Raw genomic sequence first — 22777 nt, forward strand, 5'->3', positions numbered from 1 at the left:
GGGCCTTTCTGCTGGTGCCCTTATGAAACACACCTCAGGCATGAATAGATGCATCGATAGAAGGAACAGCTAAAGACGGCTTGAAATATGCCACCATCAAGGGATAAAAACAGGAGCATACAAGGAATCTTCGGAGTTGCACCCAATTACCATATGCCTTGTTAGACAGATGCCCTCATGAAGTTAGTAGCTGACACTGAAAAAGGTAGTAAGAGCTATCTTGCTGGTTTGATGAGAACTGGCCTTCGTTTGCTATGACACAAGGCCAAGTACTAAAAGGGATGTCCTGCTTTGCCAAGAATTTCAATTCTGTCTTTACCAAGACATGATGTCCCTCTATGCTACATGCAGCCATCTGCTTTTTACTTGAAGAAACGTGCCATTTGGGAAGCAGTGGCTGTTATCACTTGTGGAACTGGTGTGATGTGATATGTCTGTAACATCATTGCAAAGCCTGTCAATATGAGAAACTTCTCTAAGGGCCTGTAAGGGACCAATAAAAACACTGAGGGGTGGAAGGCATACCAAAGGGGGTTCTTGTTAAACGGCATGTGCCGTTCACATTTAAAGTTTTCAAAAGTCCTCAAAGTTGGGATGTCTCTCCATTGAGTCTTGGAGTCCAAGGGCAGCCTTTGAATTCTGGGCAGGAGCAAAGCCTCATAAGTCCCAGTCCTCCCCCTTGAGTGACAGTGTGTTGAGTGGCCATAAGATGGGACAGTTGAAAGAACATGGGCTCTGCCATCAGACAGAGCTGCTTTCAATCCCAGGTCTGCAGCGTGGACGTCACCTACTGCTAACCTTCCCTGGGTCTCCTGGAAGTAAGAACCCCACAGAGACCAGCTGGTGCCCCTCCCCGGCCTCCAGTAGGCACTCAGTGAACAGGGGTTGTGTGTAGCCCATGGAGTCCCAGATCCCCGCCTCCTCCGGCTCCAGCCCCACGGGGGCACAGCTGCAGTGATCACCGGCTCACCTGAGCCTCACACCGTGGCTCATGAACTTCACAGAGATGCCAGCAGGGCCAGCGAAACATTTCCAGTTACAAAGCCACAGCCTGTGGCATGGGGTGGGTGGGGCTTCAGTCTTCACTCAAGTGATGCCTGTCCGGATGCCAGATAGGCTCCAGGGAGCACATGTGGCGTTTCCCAAGTATGCCTTTCATGGTACCAAGATCAGGGGGAACCTGGTTTTCCATTTCCTGTATAACTGGTCTTCTACATCAACAAGCTGCTTAAAGAGTAAGTTCCCAGAGGGATGCGACGGTGGGATGGCGGTGGGGTGGCATCAGCACTTCTCATGCCACTGTCAGCTGGCGGGGGGTCAAGTCAAACGAAAGATGACAGCACCACTGTCTTGCTTCTCTTTCCTGTAACATCTTTGTGCACCAAATCCATTCCAGCCTTTTCAACTCATTAAGTCCTCACTGCGGCCCCAGGGACTGTGCGCTCTGTATTAGCTCCAGTACACAGATGGTCAGACAGAGGTTTGGAGAAGGGGCATCACTGGCTCAAGGTCTCACAGCCAAAAGGGTTGGAACTTAAACCCTGACCTCTTAGCCACGATGCCACACTGCCACAGACTGACCCAGGCCAGGGCCTTGTTTGGGCTGCTGAATGAGCCTTGTACTATGAGGGTGATCACTGTATGTCCTCCCAGGCAACCAGGGTACATAGAGGGTCACTGAGGCACAGAAGCTGGATGGGCAGGTAAGAGAAAGCTTCTAGATCTTGGGCTGGTGAAAACCCTAATTTTGCTCAGGGAAAACATTCACTTGGGAATTCGGGGCCCAAATGAATTCTAATGATAATATCATTAGTTGCCGAGTATGCAGTGAGTGAGAACTATATGGCACTACCTGAAGTTTATATCCCAACCAGGGTGTGGGTTCTAGTACCCTCATTTTACATGAGGAGGAAATGGAGGTGAGGTAAGGTCACACAGTTTGTCAGTGACAAAGACTGACAAAGACAGGACTCCAGACCCGCTCTCTCACTTACTGCTTTGGTGAAGAGGAAGACAATGAACAAATGTGTGACCGCAAGGCACTCCCCTGCAGGAAGCACTCACAGCGCGCCAGGCCCCGTGCTGCCTGCCTCAGCCTCCAGGCTGCCTGGCCTCACCTAACCTCCTTGCCTCCTTAATGTTCACCTGTGTCAGCTGCAAGACATGAGATCACTAGTCAAGACACCCCCGGGTGAGGGGAAGATATCCAAAATCCTTCGAGAAAAAAATGGAGACGATGGACGAAAACAAGACCACTGCAGACCAGCCTCAACAAGCTGCTCTCTGGCATCTTTTCATCCTGTCCAGAGAGAACTGACAGGCTCCCCAGGCAGAGGCCTGTGTAAGAGTAACCAGCACAGGCTGTGTGGCGTCCTCTCTGCCCCTCTCCTCCAGCCATGCTTCCCTATCGATGCTGGCAAAGAGCTGTAGAAGCAGCACTTGGGCGTCTGAGGCTGCCAAGCTGCTTTCGTCATCACCTTTCTCTCAAAAATCAGACCCCAGATCACACTACCCGAGTCATGTGAGTGGGCCCAGGCTCCGGCTGGCTGCACCGTGAGACTCACCTGAAGCAAGACTGCGGGCAGACCGTGTGTAACATAAACGACTAGTGTACGTACATGCTTTTGCCAAGGGGCCTTCCTATGTTGAGCTCTGCGTTCATCCCATTTCCACCACGGAAAACTGTGCTGGGTATCAAATGAGATTTCCCATCATGGTGCGGTATGGCAGGAGGTGAGGTATCCACCCATCCAGGTTGACCCAGGGAGGGCCTCAGTCCTGGGAAGGGCGTCCCTGGCGGCCGAAGGCTGGAGGAAGGACAAACATCCAGGAACTCTAGGCCTCTATAAATCCAACAAATGTTGCCTCTTACTGGTGTTAGTATCACATGCGCACCATGCCTCATCCAAAACCTTGGGCCAGATGAATTTCAGAATTCAGAAAGGTGACAGAGCCAAGGGCCACGTATCAGTGACACCCTTGCAGGGTCTAGCAAACACATGGACATCACTTCAGGGAAACATGTGACTATTAACACCAAGTGTTAATAATGAGGCAAATAAAGAATTTTTAAAAAAGTGACTATTAACCCCAAGTGTTAATAATAAGGCACATAAAGAAAAAAAATAAAGAAAATTCAGGATTCTCTAAATAGCTTCATGCCGTCCATTTTTCGTTTTACCACCAGAAGCGTTTAGGTCAAGCTTACAGAAACACTTCTGGTTACCAAAGCTTTATGGATGACAGAATCGTGGGTGGCAGATCTTGGACCTGTATTACCTGAGGCGGCAGGCTGACGTCGACTCCCACACAGCTGGGAAGAAGCTCCCAGATTTATGCATTGCCAGCACTGACATAGCCCTCAATTCTCAAACCCTGTCAGTTCGTGTAGGTTCACAAAGCCTCTCCATTGGTCCCAGGGGCCGCCATACATCTTTGGTCAAAATGCATGCACGGCACCCAAGACCCCAACCAGGCCACATCCTGTTACAGACTTTTCAGTATCTGCCCATCTCCCATCAGTAGGCTTCAAGATACAGGCCAGCAGTACCCCCCACATCCTTTCTTACTTAGCAAAGACTACTTGGGAAGAGACGCCTCTTCAACCACTATTAGTAGTAGAATGCTTTATGGTTTACAGATTGCGCTCACATGAATTACCTTGTGTGATCCTCACCCTCAGGAGTTAACCTGGAAAATATTATCACTCCTTCGGGTAGATTTTTATATTAGACCTGTCTTTCAGATGAGGAAATTGAGGTTCAGAGAGGTAAAGTGATTTGCTTGGGCTCACACTGTAGTAGTGGGGGTGCCACAGATCAATCCCAGGTTCGTAACCATAGAATAGACATTGGACTTCCTGCTATGATCCCCCTATGGAGGACAGGAGCCTGACCAGCTACATCTAGGTTGCTTTACACACGCACGGGCACACGCGCGCGCGCGCACACACACACACACACACACACACACACACACTTCCCTCTACAGGCAATGAATGCCACTTCACAGCGTATCAAAATCTCTCAAACTCCTAAGCCAAAAATTGTATAGTAGACCTGAATTGATGGTGCCAGGTTGGAGGTGCTCCACAAATGCATCTGCTCCAGCCAAGAACCTTCCTTCAGTTCCCTGCAGGTATCTGGCCCTTCCCAGCAGCCCTTCCCCCACTTCCAACCTAAGAAGCCCCTATCTGCCTTCAAGCCCCAGCCCCTCATCCTAAGTCGGTAGTTCCTTCCTATTCACATTGACTGCCTCTCATTCTGCCTCGTTTCAGGCTCCACAGCATACAGGTCTGCCTGGAAGTTGCCTCCTCTCAGCTCTGAGGAACACACAGTGCACGCCTTCAAGCAACCTCTCGCAAGGTGGGTGTCTACTGGCTTAAATGTGCTTTGCCTCCCGATGTTCTGTCCCCAGATCTGCCTTCTCCCATCAGCCTATGTTTACACCAGTGCTAACAGACACGTGGTTATCAAAGGCCCTTCCTCCTCAGCAGGTATCTGATGTACAAGAGGCCAAAGCACCTCCGACCAAGCCAGCCGCAGGGTAGAGCGTGGCTGCGCCTGAGCAAAGGCAGCTGGTGCCCTACATTGCTTAGCTTACACCCACTCCTCAGGTACTACTAGGTGTAGATTTATCCATTCAGTCAGTGTGGGTTGCATAGCCTCAGGCACTGCGAGAGCCTGACCACACCAGCGGGATGCTGACCCTAGAATGATAATTCTTGCTCTGCAGCTCCCTGGTGGACTGGTAGACTGTCAGGTGGGCATCCGGTTTGAAGGAACACCCTGCCCAACTCTGCTTCCTCCCTCTCCTTCAGTGGGGGTTAGACCCCAATCAGTCTTTGGCATTCCTAACTCCCTCTTGGGGTCAGCTCCCTGAAGGACTTAATCTGACATCGTTGGTTCCAGAGTGGTCCAAAAAGCAGGTGGCAAGATGGGGTCTAGTATGGGATTACTCTTCTCCTACCCTACTGGCAATGACGGCCCATCCTGGAGGACGGGTGGTGTGCAGATAACCCCAGGCACAAGGAGACAGTCGAGCCACTAAAACTTTCACACTAGAACTTTTTGCTGAGCTGGCAGGTGGAGAGTAATTTCGTGGCAGGTGAGAAGATACAGGTATGTGGAATGTATGAGAATGACAACTCTAAGGACGAAGGGAATGGATGGAGGTGACTTCTCTGCACTAGTGGCTTACAAGGGGATGAGAAGCTGCGGGTGATTAACAAGCTGAAAATGAAGGGGGAGCCCCAGAGTTTCCTTGGTAGCTTACAAAGTAGCCCCACTTCAGGCAGTGGCCAAAGGTCAAGCTCAGGATTTGATAGGAATGGCTGAACTTCAAAGATGGCTGAACACTCAGCTAAGGCAGGCCTGTCATGCCAACATCAGAAGCCCACTTGGGAACACCTGCATCCCTGACACAAGGAACAGGGAGGGACATGTAGGGGAAGAGCTGGACTCCCCAGAGGTCTCTGAAACTTGAGTCTGTGGCAGCAGCCCACCCCTTCCCATAGTAAAGTGCTAGTACGTCCACCATAGCTCCGAGGGAGCAACACATTACCCAAGTCTTTCCCCAGAGGTGCCCTCCGTCCCAGGAGGCAGGGTGACCAACCATCTTGATTTGCTACAGAACTCACCCTGCTCCAGCCAGAAGAGTTCCAGGAAAAGCAGGAAGAGATGGGCAGCCTACTGCCAGGTCCTCAACCAGAGTGAAGTCACCATGCCCAGCACAGGCAGGGCATACCAGGCCTGGTCAGGGAGGAAAGGCAGGAGAGGTAATTCTCCCGCCCCTCCCCCACCACGACTGCAGTAGAGGCCCTGGGGTAGCACCGAATGGCCAGAAGCCAGGGGCTCATGATCACAGACATCACTGACCAGGAGGTCTGACCCACAGCGTGGTGGAAGTGGAGGCCTTCCTAGTGATGTAATGGACAGGCAACCAGCCAAGGTACAGCCTCAAGTGGATATTCAAAAGAGCAAGAATACACAGTAAGAAGCTGAGTGCAGCCACCCCAATAAACAAGTCATGATCCCTTGCCCCACTTCTGCCCCTGAGCCAGTTCTGAGACCTACGGCTGAGACAGGGAAACTGAAGGACTCCATAAAAATCGGGTTTTTTGCTCCTTTTCCTGCTTTTATTGTTGGTAGGACCTGCACCCCTACTTTACACGTCTCATAATGCAAATAATGATTTCTCTAGAGTAGATGACATCCAAGGAAGTACCAGGTGACAATGACCAGACGAAGCTGCCATATGCCTATTCCAGACCACTGGTGCTAGACATCTTGATGCCAAGGCCCCTGGCTCTAAGGAATGACACCTGGGCCCCCGCCTTTGTTCTAAGGGTTCCTGGATTCCTGAGGGGACACATACACCAGGCCTCAATAAAAACCCCAGACCCCAGACAAAGACGAGACTCCCTCCTTTCTTTCCTTCCAGAGTCTCCTGAATACTCTGTCCTTGCACTTTCCCTATATCTTCAATACACTCTGCATTCACCTCCTGCTAACTCGCGTTTGATTTCTATTCTGCGTGCAGCCAGAGACACTCCTGGCTAGTCCTGCAGGAACCCTCTGGGTCCTCAGAATTAGCCTGCTGGCATCAGAACCATGGACTAGGGAAGTAGCCAGGTCCCCAGGTAGAAGGACACCACAGCACCATGGCAAATAGATACTGGAATGATCCCCCAGCCCTTCCCAAAGGGACCTCTGGGTGACTGAACACTAGGAAACAGGATAACCACAGTTCAAGGCTGTTGGGCACAGTGTCCAAGTTGACACTGATATGAGAGACTCAATAAACTGTGTCTCCAAATCTGCTTCAGGAGGACCCCCTATGCCTGACCTTCTGAAAAGAGAATGTCATTGGGTCCAAGGTATGCTGGGCTATCCCTGAGCATCTGTCAGTTGGCCTTGAGTGGGGCAAGTCTGGAATCCGATATACTCCAGGATGAGGTGCAGAGCTTAGTGAAATGTCTTCTGAGGAACCTTTCCGAACATGGAAGAATACTTAATGTTAAGTGAAAAAATACAAGACAAGATGGTAATACAGCATGAACTCAAAGGAGTAAAGAAAAAACACAGAGAAAGGTCTAGGGAAGTATGCCCAAATTATGAGCCTTCTTGCCTCCGGGTAATGCCGAAGAGCTCAGGAGTGATGGAAACATGGAAATGAGCATCTCCCCACCCCCCATTAAAGTTGATATAATAAGCTGTAACATAAATACAAGGGTGTAGAATTCCAGAAGTTCACAGCAACTCCCAAGGTTCCAACTGGGCTGTGCCACATTCTGTGTGCAGGCCCGAGACCTAACCAGCGACGTCAAAGTAGCCCACCCGTGTCCGCAGGTACCCCACGGTGCAGCTTCTTCCCATGGACTTAGAGGGTCATTTAAGCAAAACCAGAAGTAAGTGGTTCTCAGGCTGGACCACTTGACCTGGGCCACGTTGAGAGGGACACCGCCAACAAGAGTTGCCCAGGGGCAGAGGGGAAGGGGGGCTAGGGGAGTGTGCATCTTGGAAACAGGACAGATGAAGATCTGGAGATAAAAGGGGAGTGCTGGAGCAGAAGAAACAAGGCTCGCTATCTTTCCACAGCCACACAGCTGCCCTAGCGCTCGTCATGTGTGAGTCCAGGGCACGGAACTAAAGCCAAGCAGTAACCAAGAGAACTACAGAGGCAAGAATAGAAGGAGCCTTTTCTCATGGGCAGAGTGCTGGGCACACCAGCGCCTCCTCTTGGGGGCTGCTTATCTCAGGTGGCAGGGCTGGGGGTGGATGGCAGCCCCCAGCAGGAAGCACCCTGGGCGCTCCCTGAACTTTGGGGTCACTTACAAAGTGTCCATGCGGGGGCGCCTGGGTGGCGCAGTCGGTTAAGAGTCCGACTTCAGCCAGGTCACGATCTCGCGGTCCGGGAGTTCGAGCCCCGCGTCAGGCTCTGGGCTGATGGCTCAGAGCCTGGAGCCTGTTTCTGATTCTGTGTCTCCCTCTCTCTCTGCCCCTCCCCTGTTCATGCTCTGTCTCTCTCTGTCCCGAAAATAAATAAACGTTGAAAAAAAAAAAATTAAAAAAAAAAAAAAAAAAAAAAAAAAAAAAAAAAAAACAAAGTGTCCATGCGAATACTGAGCCCAAAGCAGGTCCGCAAAGAGAGGAGGAAAAAAGCCCGAGGGGTAGCAGGAAGAATCTGAAACACAAACAACCAAGGCCCAATTTAGTATCCAGACTTCAAAAAGGGCTCCCAATGTGACTCTTGATCTCAGTGTTGGGAATTCAAGCCCCAGGTTGGGTGTGGAGCCTACTTAAAAAGATTTTATTTAAAAAGAAGCTCCCAGGGGCACCTGGGTGGTTCAGTCGGTTAAGCGTCCGACTTCAGCTCAGGTCAAGATCTCGTGGTTTGTGAGTTTGAGTCCAGCGTTGGGCTCTGTGCTGATGGCTCAGAGCCTGGAGCCTGCTTCGGATTCTGTGTCTCCTCCTCTCTCTGCCCCTCCCATGTTCATGCTCTGTGTCTGTCTCTGAATAATAAATAAATGTTAAATATTTTTTTAAAAAATAAATAAAAATAAAAAGAAGCTCCCAGGGGGCACCTGGGTGGCTCAGTCAGTTAAGCGTCTGACTCTTTTGATTTTGGCTCAGGTCATCTCACGGTTCGTGACATCAAGCCTCGCCTCAGGCTCAGTGCTGACAGCACAGAGGCTGCTTGGGATTCTCTCTCTCTCTGCCCCTCCCGGGCTCATGCTTTCTCACTTTCTCTCACTCTTTCAAATAAACTTAAAAATTTTTCACGAAAAAAGAGCTCCCCCAACTCACTACAAAAAACACAAGCAACTCAATATAAAGATGGGCAAAAGGCACTTCAGAGAGGAGGAACCAGACCTGCCAAGAAGTATGTGAGGGGAGCCAGGGGTTTGGCTAAAGCTGGTCCCAGACCAGTGGTGCCACAAAACACACAGCAGGAGCAAACTGGAAGCCTCTCTGGGCCTCAAAGGCAAAGAAGCACATGGGGTGGGGAGGAGGCAACATTCTACACAGTGCAGTTTGCACCTCTTGGCAAGTGAAAGAATGGGTGACAGGGTCAGAGAAGGAGAGGAAGGGAGGAGGTGTATAGGGATCACACTGAGCACAAAGGATCAGCTAGGCAGGGGAACGTTTGGGCCAAAGAGGATGGCAGAGCCAGAGTGATTAGCACCAAGAGTAACAGTGGTGGCCAGTTCCTAAGGGACAGCTGAAGCCAGGGGGCTGGGTGGACAGAGGTCACTGGAGAAAAGGATGAGAAACAGCAAAGACAAGTGCTCAGACTGGCCATGGGGGACAGGGAGTTCTGTACTGAGCAGGTGCCGTGGGCTCCAAAGGGGTGATGTCCTGGGGTTGCAGGCCCTGCAAAGGGCAATGGTGAAAACGGCAAGGACTTCCTAAAAGGAAGATGGGAGGAAATAAATAAAAAATAAAATAAAATAAAAGGAAGATGGGGTGTATTATGGGGACAGAACCGTGGTCTGAAAAATAGTCTCCATAGCCCTGAGGCCAAAATCCCGGGAAGGTACCCTCTGTCCCTCACCTCATGACCAGCATTCCTGTTTCCTCCCTCTTCTGCCAGGAAAAGACATGGTGCTGCTACCGGAAGAGAAAGCAGTCCTCCTGTTTCTTGTAAATGTTTTTTCGTTTATTTTGAGAGAGAGAGAGAGAGAGAGCCTGAGCACAAGTGGGGGAGGAGCAGAGAGAGAGGGAGAGAAAAAAAACCCAAGTGGATTCTGTGCTCTCAGCACAGAGCCCTACACAGGGCTCAATCTCACGAACCGTGAGATCAAGACTTGAACAGAGATCAAGAGTCATACGCAACCGACTGAGCCACCCAAGCACCCCAGCAGCCCTCTCTGTTGATTTAATATTTACTAAACAACTACTGTATCCCAAGTACCTGGGCTACGGAAATGAGTAAGACACAGTCCTGGCCTTCAAGGAACTCAGTGCCCCTGAGAGGACCACAGACTCTGGGAGAGCAGTTACAACACTGGGAAATAAGAGCCCAGTGAAAGAAGGGAGGGAGGGAGGTATAGAGTGCTACCTGAACTAGCAGAGAAGAGTGACTGATGCTTGGGCATGGAGAAGTATACGGGATGATGAAGTTGTGCCTGGAAGGAGGACAGGACCTGGCCAGAAGAGGTGAACATTCCACGCTTCAGGTTGTCTTGGTAGGGTATGTGCGCTCAGGGCACAGGGACTCCACAGCACAGTGACCGACAGGGTTGGGCTGTAAGGAGGGAGAGAGCTGGTGCCACTGGATGGCCCTCCCAGAGCTCCCAGGTGGTGGGGCGTAAAGAGGATAGAGCTCACCGGTGTTTTCAGTATGGGGTTGATGGCGACAGATGTGCAGCTAAGAAACCCAAGTGAACTGATGGCTTGTGTAGGACCCACTGGAGGAGGAAAGACAGGAGGCATGCAGGCCGGTGTGGAGGCTCAGGTAAAAAGCCCCAGACCTCAGACCTGAACTCAGGAAGTAGCAGTGGGGACAAGAAGAGGAGCATCTATTCTGATCAGGCATTTGGGAGGCAGGGACACCGGATTTGGTCACCAAGCAAATGCGAAAGGAGGGTGAGGGTAAGGGAACCCCAGGAACAAAGCAGGGCGACAGGGAGTGTGTTGGGTCCCTGACTGAGAGGTAGAGGGCAGGAAACAGCTCTGACAGGGCGGTTGACTCTGTCTGGCACATGTCAGGTCTGAGGGGCAGCAGGAAACAGAGTAGGAATTTTTCTTCTCACCTGCAAAATACGTTCATATAAAGTCCGTCCCTCAGGACCCCACTGGCCATCCCAGGGTGCCCGGGCGTTCAGCCCGGAGGTGCGTGATTCAACCTGCGGGTACCACCCTCTTCCCGCCTCCGTGCTCTCCGGGGTCCATTTTAAGGGTTACCTCAGGTCGCTGAGGACCCTGGGGCTGCCACTTTGTTGCCTACGAGTGCGGCGCGGACTGGACGCTTATAAAGGGCACTGCCTGATCTGCGCCACTGGCACACCTTTGCTAAGCCCCGCGCGGTTCCCAAGGTCCAACATTCCGGCCTTGCCAGCTCCGCCCCCCTCCGCCGTAGCTCCACCCCAGCCACGCCCCGTGACACCCCAGCTCCTCCTCCCCGCCACTATACCAGCACAGCCTTGCTCAACCCCAGCCCCTCCCCGCCAGCTATTCCACGAGTCCCGCTCCGCTCCTCCCCTATCACACCCTGCTCCACCCCAGCTCCTCCCCCGAGTTATTCCACCAGTCCCACCCTGCTCCACCCCAGCTTCACCTTCCAGATACCCTACCAGTCCAACCTTGCTACTCTCCACACCAGCCCCTCCGCAACTCCTCCTCCGAACTATCCTAGCAGTCCCGCCCAGCCTCTCTACAGCCCCGCCCTGTTCCCCCCTCCCAGCTATCTCACCAGTCCACTTCGAGCCTCGAAAGCCCCGCCCCACTCCTCCCCATTTTCTGCTCCGAGCTTCCCCCGCCCACGTCGTTCTACTCAACCCCAGCCCCGCTTGTCACCTCCCCACCTTCTCCCAGCTTTTGCCCATCCCCGTGCCACCCTCCCCACCCCCGGCGCTAGCTACTACTTCTCCGACCTTTCCCCCAGACCGGCCCGGCTCATCCTCACCTCTCTCTCCTAACTTGCCACCAGCCACGCCCTCCTAGTCCCCCACTTCTGCCTTTGGAGGGTCCCCCAGCCCGGCCCTGCTACTCCCCAGGTGCTCATCCATTGTGCTTCCCCAGCTCTTCCCATGGCTCCACCTCCGTCTCCTAAATTTCGTCCCACTCGTCCGCCAGCTCCGCCCCGCTCCTCCCCGCCTGCTCCCCTTAGTTCCATCCTGCTCCACCCTACCTCCTTCTACCCGGTGGTTCCCCCACTCCTCCTGCGATTCCACCACCCGCCAAAGCTTTCTTCCAGCTCCGCCCATCTCCACCCCCACCTCCACCTTCCCAACCTCCTCAGTTCCACCCCGCCCCTCTCCAGCTCCCCTTCTCAGCTCCGCTCTGCTCCTCCCCACCCCCACACCCGTGGGTTCCCTGGCTCCTCCCCTGAACCCCCCGACCACAGCTTTCTCTCAGCTCCGCCCCCTCCTGCCCCAGCTCCGCCTACCCAACCTCCTCAGTTCCACCCCGCCCCTCTCCAGCTCCGCTTCTCAACTCCGCTCAGCTCCTCCCAGGGCCCTCCCCCCAGGGGTCCCCAGCTCCTCTGACTCTATCCCCCACAGTTTCTCCCAGCTCCGCCTCCACTGCCCCAGCTCCATCCTGCCCCTGCTCCAGCTCCTCCTGTCAGTTCTGCCCTCCTCCCCAGTGGTCCCCCAGCTTCCCCTTTGGCTCCACCCCAAGCTCCCCCCTGCAACTCCCCCAGTTACACCTCCCCAGGCCCACCCTGCTCTTCCCACAGCTACTCCTCCGCAGCTTTCCCATCTCCGTCCTGCTCCTTCCCGCTCATTGCCCTAGGTCCTGCCCCAACTCTTTCCCACAACTGGCGCCAGCTTCTTCCACAGCCCTGTCTCACAGCTCCTCCTACCCCAGCTCCTAACCCACAGGTCCGCCCCCACCTACTCCTCCCCCAGCTCCACCTCCCGCCGCCCCGCCCACAGCCCCACCCCCAGACTCGACTCGCCCCGCCCCTTCCCCCCCCCAACGCCCCACCCCCATTTCTATCCTCCTTCCGGTTCCGCTCCAGCCGCCAGCGCCAGCTCCCTATCAAGCCTGATGGTCCCGCGCGCCTCCCGGCCCCTTGAGTCCAACGACGTCTCCTAGCGACCGGGAGACGTGTCCTATGTGCGTGTGTGCGTGTCCTATGTGCGTGTCCTATGTGCGTGTGTACGTAAGTGCGTGTCCACGTAACTGCTTGGCTGCGTGCCTACGGGCTTTCGCCCTGGCGTGCTGCGTACCTCCGTGTGCGTACGTAACTACGTGCGTACGAGCCGGCGTATGCCCCGCAAAAAAGGAGCGGCAGCGTCTGTGCGGGTGCGTCAGGTGAGGGGCCGCCGGCGCCCGGCACCTGTCAGCGGTTCCTGTCAGCGGTTCCTGGTGTCGGGCCGCGGCGATGGCGGGACAGCCACGACGCGGACCGGGCGCTCTGTCCTCTCTCGGTGGGCCGCGTCGTCTCCTCGTCTGGGCGTGGGAGGCGGTCGTCCCGGCGCTGGTGGCCTCGCAGGGTCACGGGAAGCGGACGGTCCCGCCCGGTGGCCGCAGCCGAATCGGCCGAGCGCGCCTGCGGTGGGCGGGGGCGGGGCCGGGGCAGGGAGACCCGCCACGCGCGAAGGGAGCCAGGAAGCCCGTGCGGCTGCGGCCTGCTCGACCCTCGGCGGGACGGTGCCTCTGGCCTGGGGGTTCCCGGACCAGAGGTCTGGAAGCAAGCGCAGAGCGGCCGCGGACACCCTTCCCTGTCCCCTCCTTCCGCCACCGTCACATGCCCGCGACGTACGTGTGCGCCGAGAAACGCGACCATACCTTTGCACGGGCACCGGTCCGCACGCAGTCGTTCCGGCCCTCCCCGCCTCCCGCTGGGCCCTTAGGGCCGCGACCTCACCGAGGCCACCGGCTGTGCGGGGTTCAGCCGGTTGCCCCTGGCACTCCTCCCGGGGGGGTGGGGAGGCTTCCAGGATTTGATTGAGGGGAACTGGACTGTAGGGCCCCCAAATCCTTCCCGTGTGACAGTGTGAGGGCCTGGTGTCCTCTTTCTCCTGTTGGATACGGGTCTGCTAGGCTGTGAGAACACGAGCCACTTACATGAAATGGTTTTCTCTGCTGCCGGCTGGGGCCTTATGTGGTTAGCAGAACCAACCCGTGAGTGAGGTGCAACGTGGAAGGCTGAGAAGTGAAGGAGGGGTGTCAGTCGCGTCAGGGCTGTCCGGCCGTGAGTTCCATGAAGATGGAACAGGCAGGGGGCAGGTCGCTGGTGCCTGCGGCAACCGGTGTGTTCATGGAGGGGGGCGGGCAGTGCGAGGCGAAGAAGTAGAGACTGTGAGTGTAGACCGCTGCTCCTGGGACCTCTGCTATGCAGAGGTTTAGACAAGTTGGCAGGTGCTGGAGACACGTGCGGGCTCAGGGGCTGGGGGGGGGGGTCTTTGTCCCTGCAGTGAGGGGTGTACAGGTGTGGCTTTCTGAAAGGGAGACCATCTCCTCACAGGGGAGGGGAGTAGGGCTGCCTGAGCAAGAGCAGACGGAGTGAGGTCCTCCAGTGAAGGACTGTGCTTGGCCCAGAGCACAGCTGAGGGCAGGTGGCCGCGCAGCTCAGCCCCAGACAGAGGGAACGCAGGGGGTGTGGTGCCAGGGCGGCAGGACGGTGGGTTGGGAAAGGGGTGATCCCAGGGCCTTATCTTTGAGAGTAGATGTGTTCTCTTAAACGAGAGGAGGGGTTGAGGCCAGGTTTATGTCCTTCGAGAACTGGGAGGAGAGATGATCCAGATTCGGGGTGCTCCTGAGTGCAGCGCAGTGCCCCAGGCCCTGTGATGAGGATGATGATAATGATGAGGGGCGGCCACTGTTTGTGGCTGTCCTGTTAGGTGCCACATGCCGGGCTAGGTGCCCCTGCACCTTGTCCCCGGTCCTCGCGGCCCCGATGGAGACTGGGGCTCCTTGAGGTGCCAGGCCCCAGCTGAGGCTCGGGCCGGGGTCGTGTTCCTCCCACTGCACAGCTCTGCCGTGCGCGAGGAGGAGGGACCCCCTCGTCCAGGTGCAAGGACAAGGGGTAGGCGCACTCAGGTCCCCTGAAATCATGGGCTGTCTCTCTATCCCTCGGCGCCTCCTTCTCAGCTATAGAGCGGGGTGACGAAGCGCTGCCTTACTGGGTTATGTGAGGATCGAATCCTGTGATGTGTTGATTGTGCCCACCCCAGTGCCTGGCATGGAGACGGTGCGTGCGCCCTGGTACCAGTTGTTCCTGCTCTGGTTCCTGGTTTCTCTAGGCCCGGGTCAGGGTCGGGGGGTGTCTGTTGATGGTGGAGAGCAGTGGGGCAGGAAGGGGTCAGAGGAGAGTGGCGCCCAAAGGGGTCAGGAGGAGACAGCTGCCAGGACCATGTGCGATCACAGGGCGCCCCCAGCGCTGAGCTGAGGTCGGATACCAAGGGTTTGCGCTCAGCAGCCCCAGGGTGGCGAAGCCCAGGGTGTCCCTGTCTGTGCTGGGAGAGGGGTAGAGCCAGCTCACTGAGCTGTCCAGCCGAGGGGCCCCTTGCCATCTGTGCTCTCCTGGGGCTCAGTGACCTCCGATGTAGAACTGACCACAGGCTGTCCTGGCCATGCCTTTCTCTAGCTATCCCCGCCCTCCTCTCTGAGGTCCCCAACGACTCCATGTGATGGACACGTCATCCTGACCGCCGGCCCCTTCCTTTGTGCCCGTCAGCTGACCGTGTAGTGACAGAGGAGGAAGAGCCAAGGCTCTCTGTTCCCCCACTGTCCAGGTCAGTGGGGTGTCAGGGCACTCCCGGAGGACCCTGGGGAGAGGTCTTGCCCCCAGGTCATGAGCTTGGAGCACTGGGCACGATGCCTGTTGACCTTCGTGGTTCTGTCTCCGCAGGCCTGGTGAGGCCCAAGGCGCTCTGGGGAGATGAAGTTCGGCTGCCTCTCCTTCCGGCAGCCTTATGCAGGTTTTGTCTTAAACGGGGTCAAGACCCTGGAGACGCGTTGGCGTCCTCTGCTGAGCAGCCACCGGAACCGTACCATCGCCATCCACATTGCTCACAGGGACTGGGAAGACACCGCATGGAGGGAGCTGCTGGCGGAGAGGCTTGGAATGACCCCTGCTCAGATTCAGGCCTTGCTTCTGGAAGGGGAAAAGTATGGCCGTGGCGTGATCGCTGGCAAGTGATGAGAAGCCGCATGCTGCTGAGACACCCCCAAGGGCTACTCCCCAGGACCTTGCTCAGGAGTTTTGTGCCTTGTTCCCTTGTGTGAGCTGCTTGGTGTGGGGGCCGTGGTTTCTTTAAGCAGCACACCTTCGGCGGGGCAGCAGGGGGCCCTGGGACTGGGGATGGGGGGAGTTGCTGAGGTCCCACGACTTCAGGTGAACCCTGCTTCCGCTCTGGGCCTCAGTGCCTGGTTCTGACCTGAGAGACAGGGACAGGTTCCAAATGTGCATGTGACCTTCGCTCACGGTTGCACGTGTGTGCCCACGTGCGTGCATGCGACAGAGACCGTGGAGGCAGCACGGTGCACACAGTGGGTCGGGGCAGACTCCAGACCCCAGGCTGTTGCCGGGCTTCCTGTGCGATGCCCCACCCCCACTGTCCCTGTATCCTGGGTGAGTCCCCTAAGCCCTCGGTGGGGGAGGTCCCACACGAGCACCTGCCACCTGCTGAAGTGCTCGGGGACCTGAGTGCCTGTTCCGCCCAGCATCTGGGGCCCTTCTGGTCTGACCTCTGCCTGTTGCCCTAAGCTCTCTGGCTGGGGCCAGCCCATTATTTGGGGGTGGTCGTTGAGGACGAGGCCCTCCACTCCGTTTCGCTCCCTCCCTCGGCCTCACCCAGAACTCCCTAAGCAGACTTTGGCGTGTCGGGCATGCTCAGTCCGAGGGGCCCAGTGTACCCGGTGTCCCCTGGTCTCTGGTGGTTGTAACTTTGAATAATCATGTTCTCCAACAGGCGGGCCTTGGTTTCTGGAAGGAAAAACCATCGTGTGCTTCTCTTTGTGCTCAGGGCTTGTTGACATTGGGGAAACCATGCAGTGCCCAGAGGACTTAGCTCCTGATGAGGTTGTGGCGCTGGAGAATCAAGCTGTACTGACCAGCCTGAAGCAGAAGTACCTCACCGTGCTTTCAAACCCCAGGTGGTTACTGGAGCCCATACCCAGGAAAGGCGGAAAGGATATCTTCCAGGTAGACATCCCAGAGCACCTGATGCCCTTGGGGCAGGACGCCTGGCGAGTGTGGAAGGTTACCGAGAAACCGGCTAAATCGTGACCCATCGACTGACTGTCATGCTGCAGACCTACAAGCCAGGTTCAGTCTGAATCAGCCCTGCCACTGTGTGCTGTTCGTGGAAACAGGTCTCTCCACTCAGATGCAGGGGACAGGGCAACGGGACTTTCCTCGTGAGATGCCTGTCTGGGCTCGCCGGCAGTCTCCAGGACTTCGACGTTCGGGATAAAGGGGAAGCGGCCAGTAAATGTCTTGGTGCCGCCACTACTTGAGTCCTGACTTCCGGGTCGTACAGAGACATAGGTCTGAAGACGACCGGTTCGTGTTTCCTCCTCTCGTTGTTTTGCTCAGAACTCATAGGACGTTTGAACAGCATCCAGGGGACCTTGTGGGAAGGCTGGGAGCGGGCGCTAAAGGGGTGTGCAGGGGTGGCCAGCCACGGGTGCCCCCGTTCACCATGACGACAGCATCAGACTGAGACACAGCATCCGTCTGTTCTTACAAATGACTCTTGCTCTGTTGTCAAAGCGTCCCTTGGCCCATGAAGTATGCGTGTTTGACACATCCCACAGCTAGCTACTTCATGGCCAAAGGAAGGATCCTAAATACAGCACCGATGGGAAAATGATTAAGTCGTGTTGTGTATTCTGTGGGAAATCTTTTGTTGTCGTTGTGTGCTTTCTTAGCAAAGTTTCTGGTGGTCCTTACCGATAGGGAAGATGGGCTGTCCCTCCCCCCAACCCCCAGGCACTGACTAGAATGGGCCGTCTCTTCTGAGCAACAAGAAAGTAGCCCCACGTCCCTTGGCAGATGGGGTGGCCCTGCTTTTAGGTGGGCCTCTTTGGCAGGCCCCTGGCTCTTGGGCTAGAGGCGCTCAGCTGCTGATCAGAAACTTCCCGGCATCACAGGGGCACCCGTGAGGAAAAGCCCTCCTGTTTCAAACACACGAATGATACGAGGTGACACCCCCAAGGTCAGGAGTGAGGCGGTTCTGTCTCCTGACCCGCGGGCGAGGCTCAGGGGACCAGATCTTCCTGGGCTTGCCTCCTCCATGCTCCCTAGCCAGGTCCTTGGCCGAGGCTGCAAAAACGCTGCCGCTTCGAAGGACAGAGGACAGTAGGGGGCCAGAACCTGTCTCAGGCCAGGATTCCCAGCCTCCCCGGGCTTATCGCATAAGGTGTGTGTAGCATTATACGTGAGAAAGAACACAGATTCGCCATTCTAGTCAGACTGTTTATTTACTCCCGCAGAGTTGTGTTTGTTTCCATTAAAGCCGAAAATAGATTGACGGTTACAGTGGTGAGTTTTTAGCTGTCATCAGTGGCCTGTGAGCCTAGGGACCCGGATTTTCCTTGAAATGTTCACAGAGGGCACACTTGTAATCTGAGGAGCCCTCCTGCTCCTCGTTCTCACTGGGGGCCTCATTTGGGGACATGACTGACAGGGCTGCCAGCAGGATGGAATAACAGGTGTTATACAGAGACATCACCGTACCATAGTCGGGGTAAACTGGGGGGCTGACGGGCAGTTCCCCTGTGTCATCCCTTCTGGCAGTAGCCAGGGGCACAAACATCATGTTCCTGGAGGTGCCCTCCCCACTCAGGCCACCTGGCTCACTCGGGCCATGAGTTGCCATGGCATACCCGGCTGCGCTGCTCAGAGACCAAATGCCAGAGAAGGCGAAGGACTGGCTGCCGCTGGGACCCTGAGCATTTGGGGCTGCGCCGAGGACCGTCTTGTCGTCGTTGGCGGGTTCCTCGTGATGGATTCGTGGGGACTGTCTTGTTGCTGCCACCGGCTTCTTTCTCTTTGGAGTTGGTGCACTGGTGCCTAGCCAGGTGGTGGTGACTCTCAGGTCACTTTTCCTCTGAATGTTCCCGAGCAGGAAAGGCTTGTCTCTCTGAAAGTTGGCGTTGCGGTAAATCTGAAACGAGATGCGAGATTCATCATTTTAGTCATTCTGGGAGGGAAGATTTGTGTCTGCTGCCACCGAGACTGCCACCTCCTTGCCCTCTTCTCCCTCCCCTCCCCCTCCCCCTTCTTCCTCCCCTTCTCCCCCATCCTCCCCCTTGCCTCCCTCTCCCTCCTCTTCCCCCCACAATCCCCTTCCACCTCTCTCCTTCCTCTTCTTCTCCCCCCTCCCCCTCCTCCTCCCATTCCCCCTCCCCCCTTACCCCCCCCCACTCCCTGCCCCTGGATCCCCCCACCACCACTCCCTGCCCCTGGCCCCTCCCACAGCAGTCATAATGGTCTGGTTCCACTATGGAGAAAAGTTCCTTTTAAGTTGTCTACAAGGCTCACTATGCCCTGGGACCTAACTAAACTCACTGAATAAAGACACATAAAGCCCAGTTGAAGGGATTCACATACCTATTTGACGTTACCTGGCCTCTGAATGTTTAGTCATACCTGCACACTCCATCTAAGGGGGTTGTAGGTTAATAGGAAAGCCTAGACTTTCTCATCTCTCCATAATGTCTCTTGAGAAAGAAAGTTGTCCTCGGAAATTAAACCCTTTCAGTAGATCATTCATCTGGGGTCTACTAGGAAGGTGCTGAAAAGACAGAAAGCATGGGAAACCAAGGACTTTCTACTTACCAGCATTCTCTTATTCCCTGGGGACTGAATCCCCCAAGGGTCGGTTGCTCGTATTTTGCTGAAGCCGTACAGGTTCAGCAGGCGGATGAAAGTCTTCAAGCTGTCAGTTTCAAAGATTCTCTCCGCACCTCTGCGGTGAAGAACCTCCCTCTGGAAAAGGTCTTCGTCGATGATCACGGTGTCCCCGGCATCGTTCCAGCGCACGGACGTGAAGGTGTTGTCCTCCAGGATCATCCAAAGCTTTCTTGGGAAGGAGAGCCCAAGAATACTGTTGTTTTCTCCCACGTTGGCGGCGCCTTGGTTTGGGGCCTGTGGTTGTGGGTTGTCTTGGGGGCCTGGATCTTGGATCACTGCTTGGTCCCTATTCATCACCAAAATCTCCCCGGAATCCAAATTTGGATCCTGGGATGAACTAGATGGTAATTCTGGTGCTGGCTCTCCATCATCAGATGGGGCCAGCTTCCCTTTGGGTATCTCCTTAGCACTCTGACTAGCCATGGAGCTAGTCTAGACCAAGAGCACTTTTGCCATGAGAATGTCTCACTGACCTCTCAAGTCGCAAATGCCTTCAGTCAGTATGGGGATGCCCAATATATACCGTCCACAAAATTCTAGAATCTCGTAGTGAGGCAACCAGATACCTAAGTCATCGCCTCTTTATTTGTCATGTGATGTCACAAAGGTGGCTCACAGCTGATCTGGCAAGGCAGCACTGGCCAAGTGTGGGGGAGGGGATGGGCACAGGGCCCCCAGCTTCTCTCTTTTCCAAAAGTATATGCAAACATCTGGTTTGAGTTCCCAGGAAGGGCTCCTGTCTGCAGCCAGGAACATTGTTTCATGGGACCAGGCCCTGGATGGGAAGAGAAACCATGATCCGAGGTCCACTCCCACTCCAGGGATGGGGGAGACAAGTTGCTGGTCTCTCAGATTTGGTCAAGAGCCAGGCCCTGGTTAGTCCTGGCTTGGGCTTCCCCCAAGACTGCCTGGGTCAGATGGACCCTTGGGGTCGGTACCTCTCAGAAGATGGCAATCCCTAGAGGACTTGTCCTAGTCTTACTTGGTAGCCCCCGTTTATTCCTACCTGCCCTCCCCCCCCCATACTTACTGCTTTGGTCTCTTCCAAAATTTCCTGCTGGTTACTTGGTACTGCTCAGAAAGGCCCCAACAAAAAGTCCTGTTTTCATGCCCCCTGTGTCAAGTTGTCCTCAGGGTAGGGTCTCAGTTAGGCCCCCTTTTATGCTGCCCCCACACAATTCCCTTTTTGGTCTCTTCCAACTGTTCCTGCTAGTTAGTTGGTCCTGCTCAGATAGGCCCCAACAAAGGGTCCTATTTTCTTGTCCCCTGGGTCAAGTTGTCCCCAGAGTAGGGTCTCAGTTGATGAGCCCCCCTTTTATTCCTGCCCCCCCCACTTCCTGCTTTGGTCTCTTCCACGTATTCCTGCTGGTTAGTTGCTCCTACGCATATAGGCCCCAACAAAGAGTCCTATTTTCTTCCTCCAGGTCAAGTTGTCCTCAGGGCAGGGTTTCAGTTGGTAGCCCCCCATTTATTCCTGATGCCCCCCCCACACTCACCGCTTTGGTCTCTTCCAACTGTTCCTGCTGGTTAGTTGCTCCTGCACATAGACCCCAAAAGAGACTCCGATTTTCTTGCCCCCTAGGTCAGGTTGTCCCCAGAGTAGGGTCTCAGTTGGTAGCCTCCCCTTTTATTCCTGTCACCCCCCCCCCCACTTCATGGTTTGATCTCTTCCATTGTTCGGGCTTGTTAGTTGCTCCTGCTCAAATAGGCCCCAACAAAGAGTCCTGTTTTCGTGCCCCTAGGTCAAGTTGTCCTCAGAATAGGGTTTCAATCGGTAGCCCCCCATTTATCCCTGTCGCCCTTCCCACAACGTACTGCTTTTGTCTCCTCCAAAGATTCCTGCTGGTTAGTTGTTACTGCTCAGACAGGTCCCAACAAAGAGTCCTGTTTTCTTGCCCCCTACAATAAGTTGTCCTCAGAGTAGGGTCTCAGTTGGTAGCCCCATTTTATTCCTGGCCCCCCCACCACTTCTTGGTTTGATCTCTTCCACTGTTCCTGCTGGTTAGTTGGTCCTGCTCAGATAGGCCCCAACAAAGAGTCCTGTTTAATTGCCCTCTAAGTCAAGTTGTCCTCAGAGTCTCAGTTGGTAGCCCCCCTTTTATTGCTGCACCCCCACACTTCCCACGTTGGCCTCCCCCAATTGCTCCTGCTGGTTAGTTGCTCCTGCTCAGCTAAGCCCCAAGAAAGGGTCCCATTTTCTTGTCTTGTCCCCTAGGTCAAATTGTCCCCAGAGTAGGGCCTCAGTTGCTAGCCCACCCTTTTATTCCGGACCCATTAACTAACTTCCTGCTTTGGTCTCTTCCAGCTGTCCCACTGGTTAGTTGGTGCTGCTCAGATAGGCCCCAACAAGGGTCCTGTTTTCTTGCCCCAGGTCAAATTGTCCTCAGAGTACATTCCTAGTTGGTAGCCCCACTTCCTGCTTTGGTCTGCTCCACTGTTCCTGCTGGTGAGTTGCTCCTGCTTAGGTAGGCCCCAACAAATAGTCCAATTTTCTTCCCCCTAAGTCAAGTTGTCCTCAGAATACGGTCTCAGTTGGTAGCCTCCGCTTTTATTCCTACCCCTCCCCACACTTTCTGCTTAGCTGTCTAACACCTGGTCCTGCTGGTGAGTTGTTCCTCCTCAGATAGTCCCCAAGAAAGACTCCTATTTTCTTGCACCCAGGTCAAGTTGTCCTCAGAATAGGGTTTCAGTTTGTAGCCCCCCTTTCATTCCCTCTCCCGCACTTCCCAATTTGTGTCTTCCAACTATTCCTGCTGGTTAGTTGGTCCTGCTCAGATAGGGCCCAACAAAGAGTCCTCTTTTCTTTCTCCCAGGTCAAGTTGTCATCAGAGTAGGGAGTCAGTTGGTGGACCCCCTTTTGTTCCTACCACCCACCCCACGCTTCCTGCTTTGGTGTTTTTGAACTGTTCCTGCTGGTTGGTTGGTCCTGCTCAGAAAGGCTCCAACTGTGAGTCCTATTTTCATTCCCCTAGGTCAACCTGATCTCAGAGTAGGATTTCAGATGGTAGCCTCCTTTCTATTCCTACCACTCCCCCCCCACACACACTTCCTGGTTTGGTGTATTCCAACTGTTCCTGCTGGTTAGTTGGTCCTGCTCAGATAGTCCCCAACAATGACTCCTATTTTCTTGCCCACAGGTAAATTTGCCCTCAGAGTAGGGTTTCAGTTGGTAGCCCCCCTTTTATTCCTGCTGCCTTTGCCCCACACTTCCTGCTTTGCTGTCTTCCAACTCTTCCTGCTG

General features: G+C 55.0%; 2 protein-coding genes across 7 annotated transcripts; one reads left to right on the forward strand and one right to left on the reverse strand.

The window, feature by feature from the left end:
- Positions 1-12670: 12670 nt before the first annotated feature.
- On the forward strand, positions 12671-17491 carry EOLA1 (endothelium and lymphocyte associated ASCH domain 1). Of its 6 annotated transcripts, none has more exons than XM_047843423.1 (4): positions 12671-12785; positions 15262-15409; positions 15526-15808; positions 16643-17491. In XM_047843423.1, the coding sequence occupies exons 3-4, from the start codon at positions 15556-15558 to the stop codon at positions 16903-16905; spliced, it is 516 nt and encodes a 171-aa protein (XP_047699379.1). In that variant the 5' UTR covers positions 12671-12785; positions 15262-15409; positions 15526-15555; the 3' UTR covers positions 16906-17491. The 6 variants fall into 6 exon arrangements, with proteins under 6 accessions (XP_047699379.1, XP_047699382.1, XP_047699378.1 ...); XM_047843422.1 differs by lacking the exon at positions 12671-12785 and adding an exon at positions 12828-12983; XM_047843421.1 differs by lacking the exon at positions 12671-12785 and adding an exon at positions 12829-13099.
- Positions 17492-18082: 591 nt separating this feature from the next.
- Positions 18083-20067, reverse strand: LOC125157140 (heat shock transcription factor, X-linked member 3-like). The gene is made up of 2 exons (XM_047843420.1): positions 19462-20067; positions 18083-18787 (listed from the first exon to the last, which is right to left on the reverse strand). The coding sequence occupies exons 1-2, from the start codon at positions 19957-19959 to the stop codon at positions 18197-18199; spliced, it is 1089 nt and encodes a 362-aa protein (XP_047699376.1). The 5' UTR covers positions 19960-20067; the 3' UTR covers positions 18083-18196.
- Between the last annotated feature and the right edge of the window lie 2710 nt (positions 20068-22777).

This window comes from Prionailurus viverrinus, chromosome X (assembly GCF_022837055.1).
Source record: "Prionailurus viverrinus isolate Anna chromosome X, UM_Priviv_1.0, whole genome shotgun sequence".
NCBI lineage: Eukaryota > Metazoa > Chordata > Mammalia > Carnivora > Felidae > Prionailurus > Prionailurus viverrinus.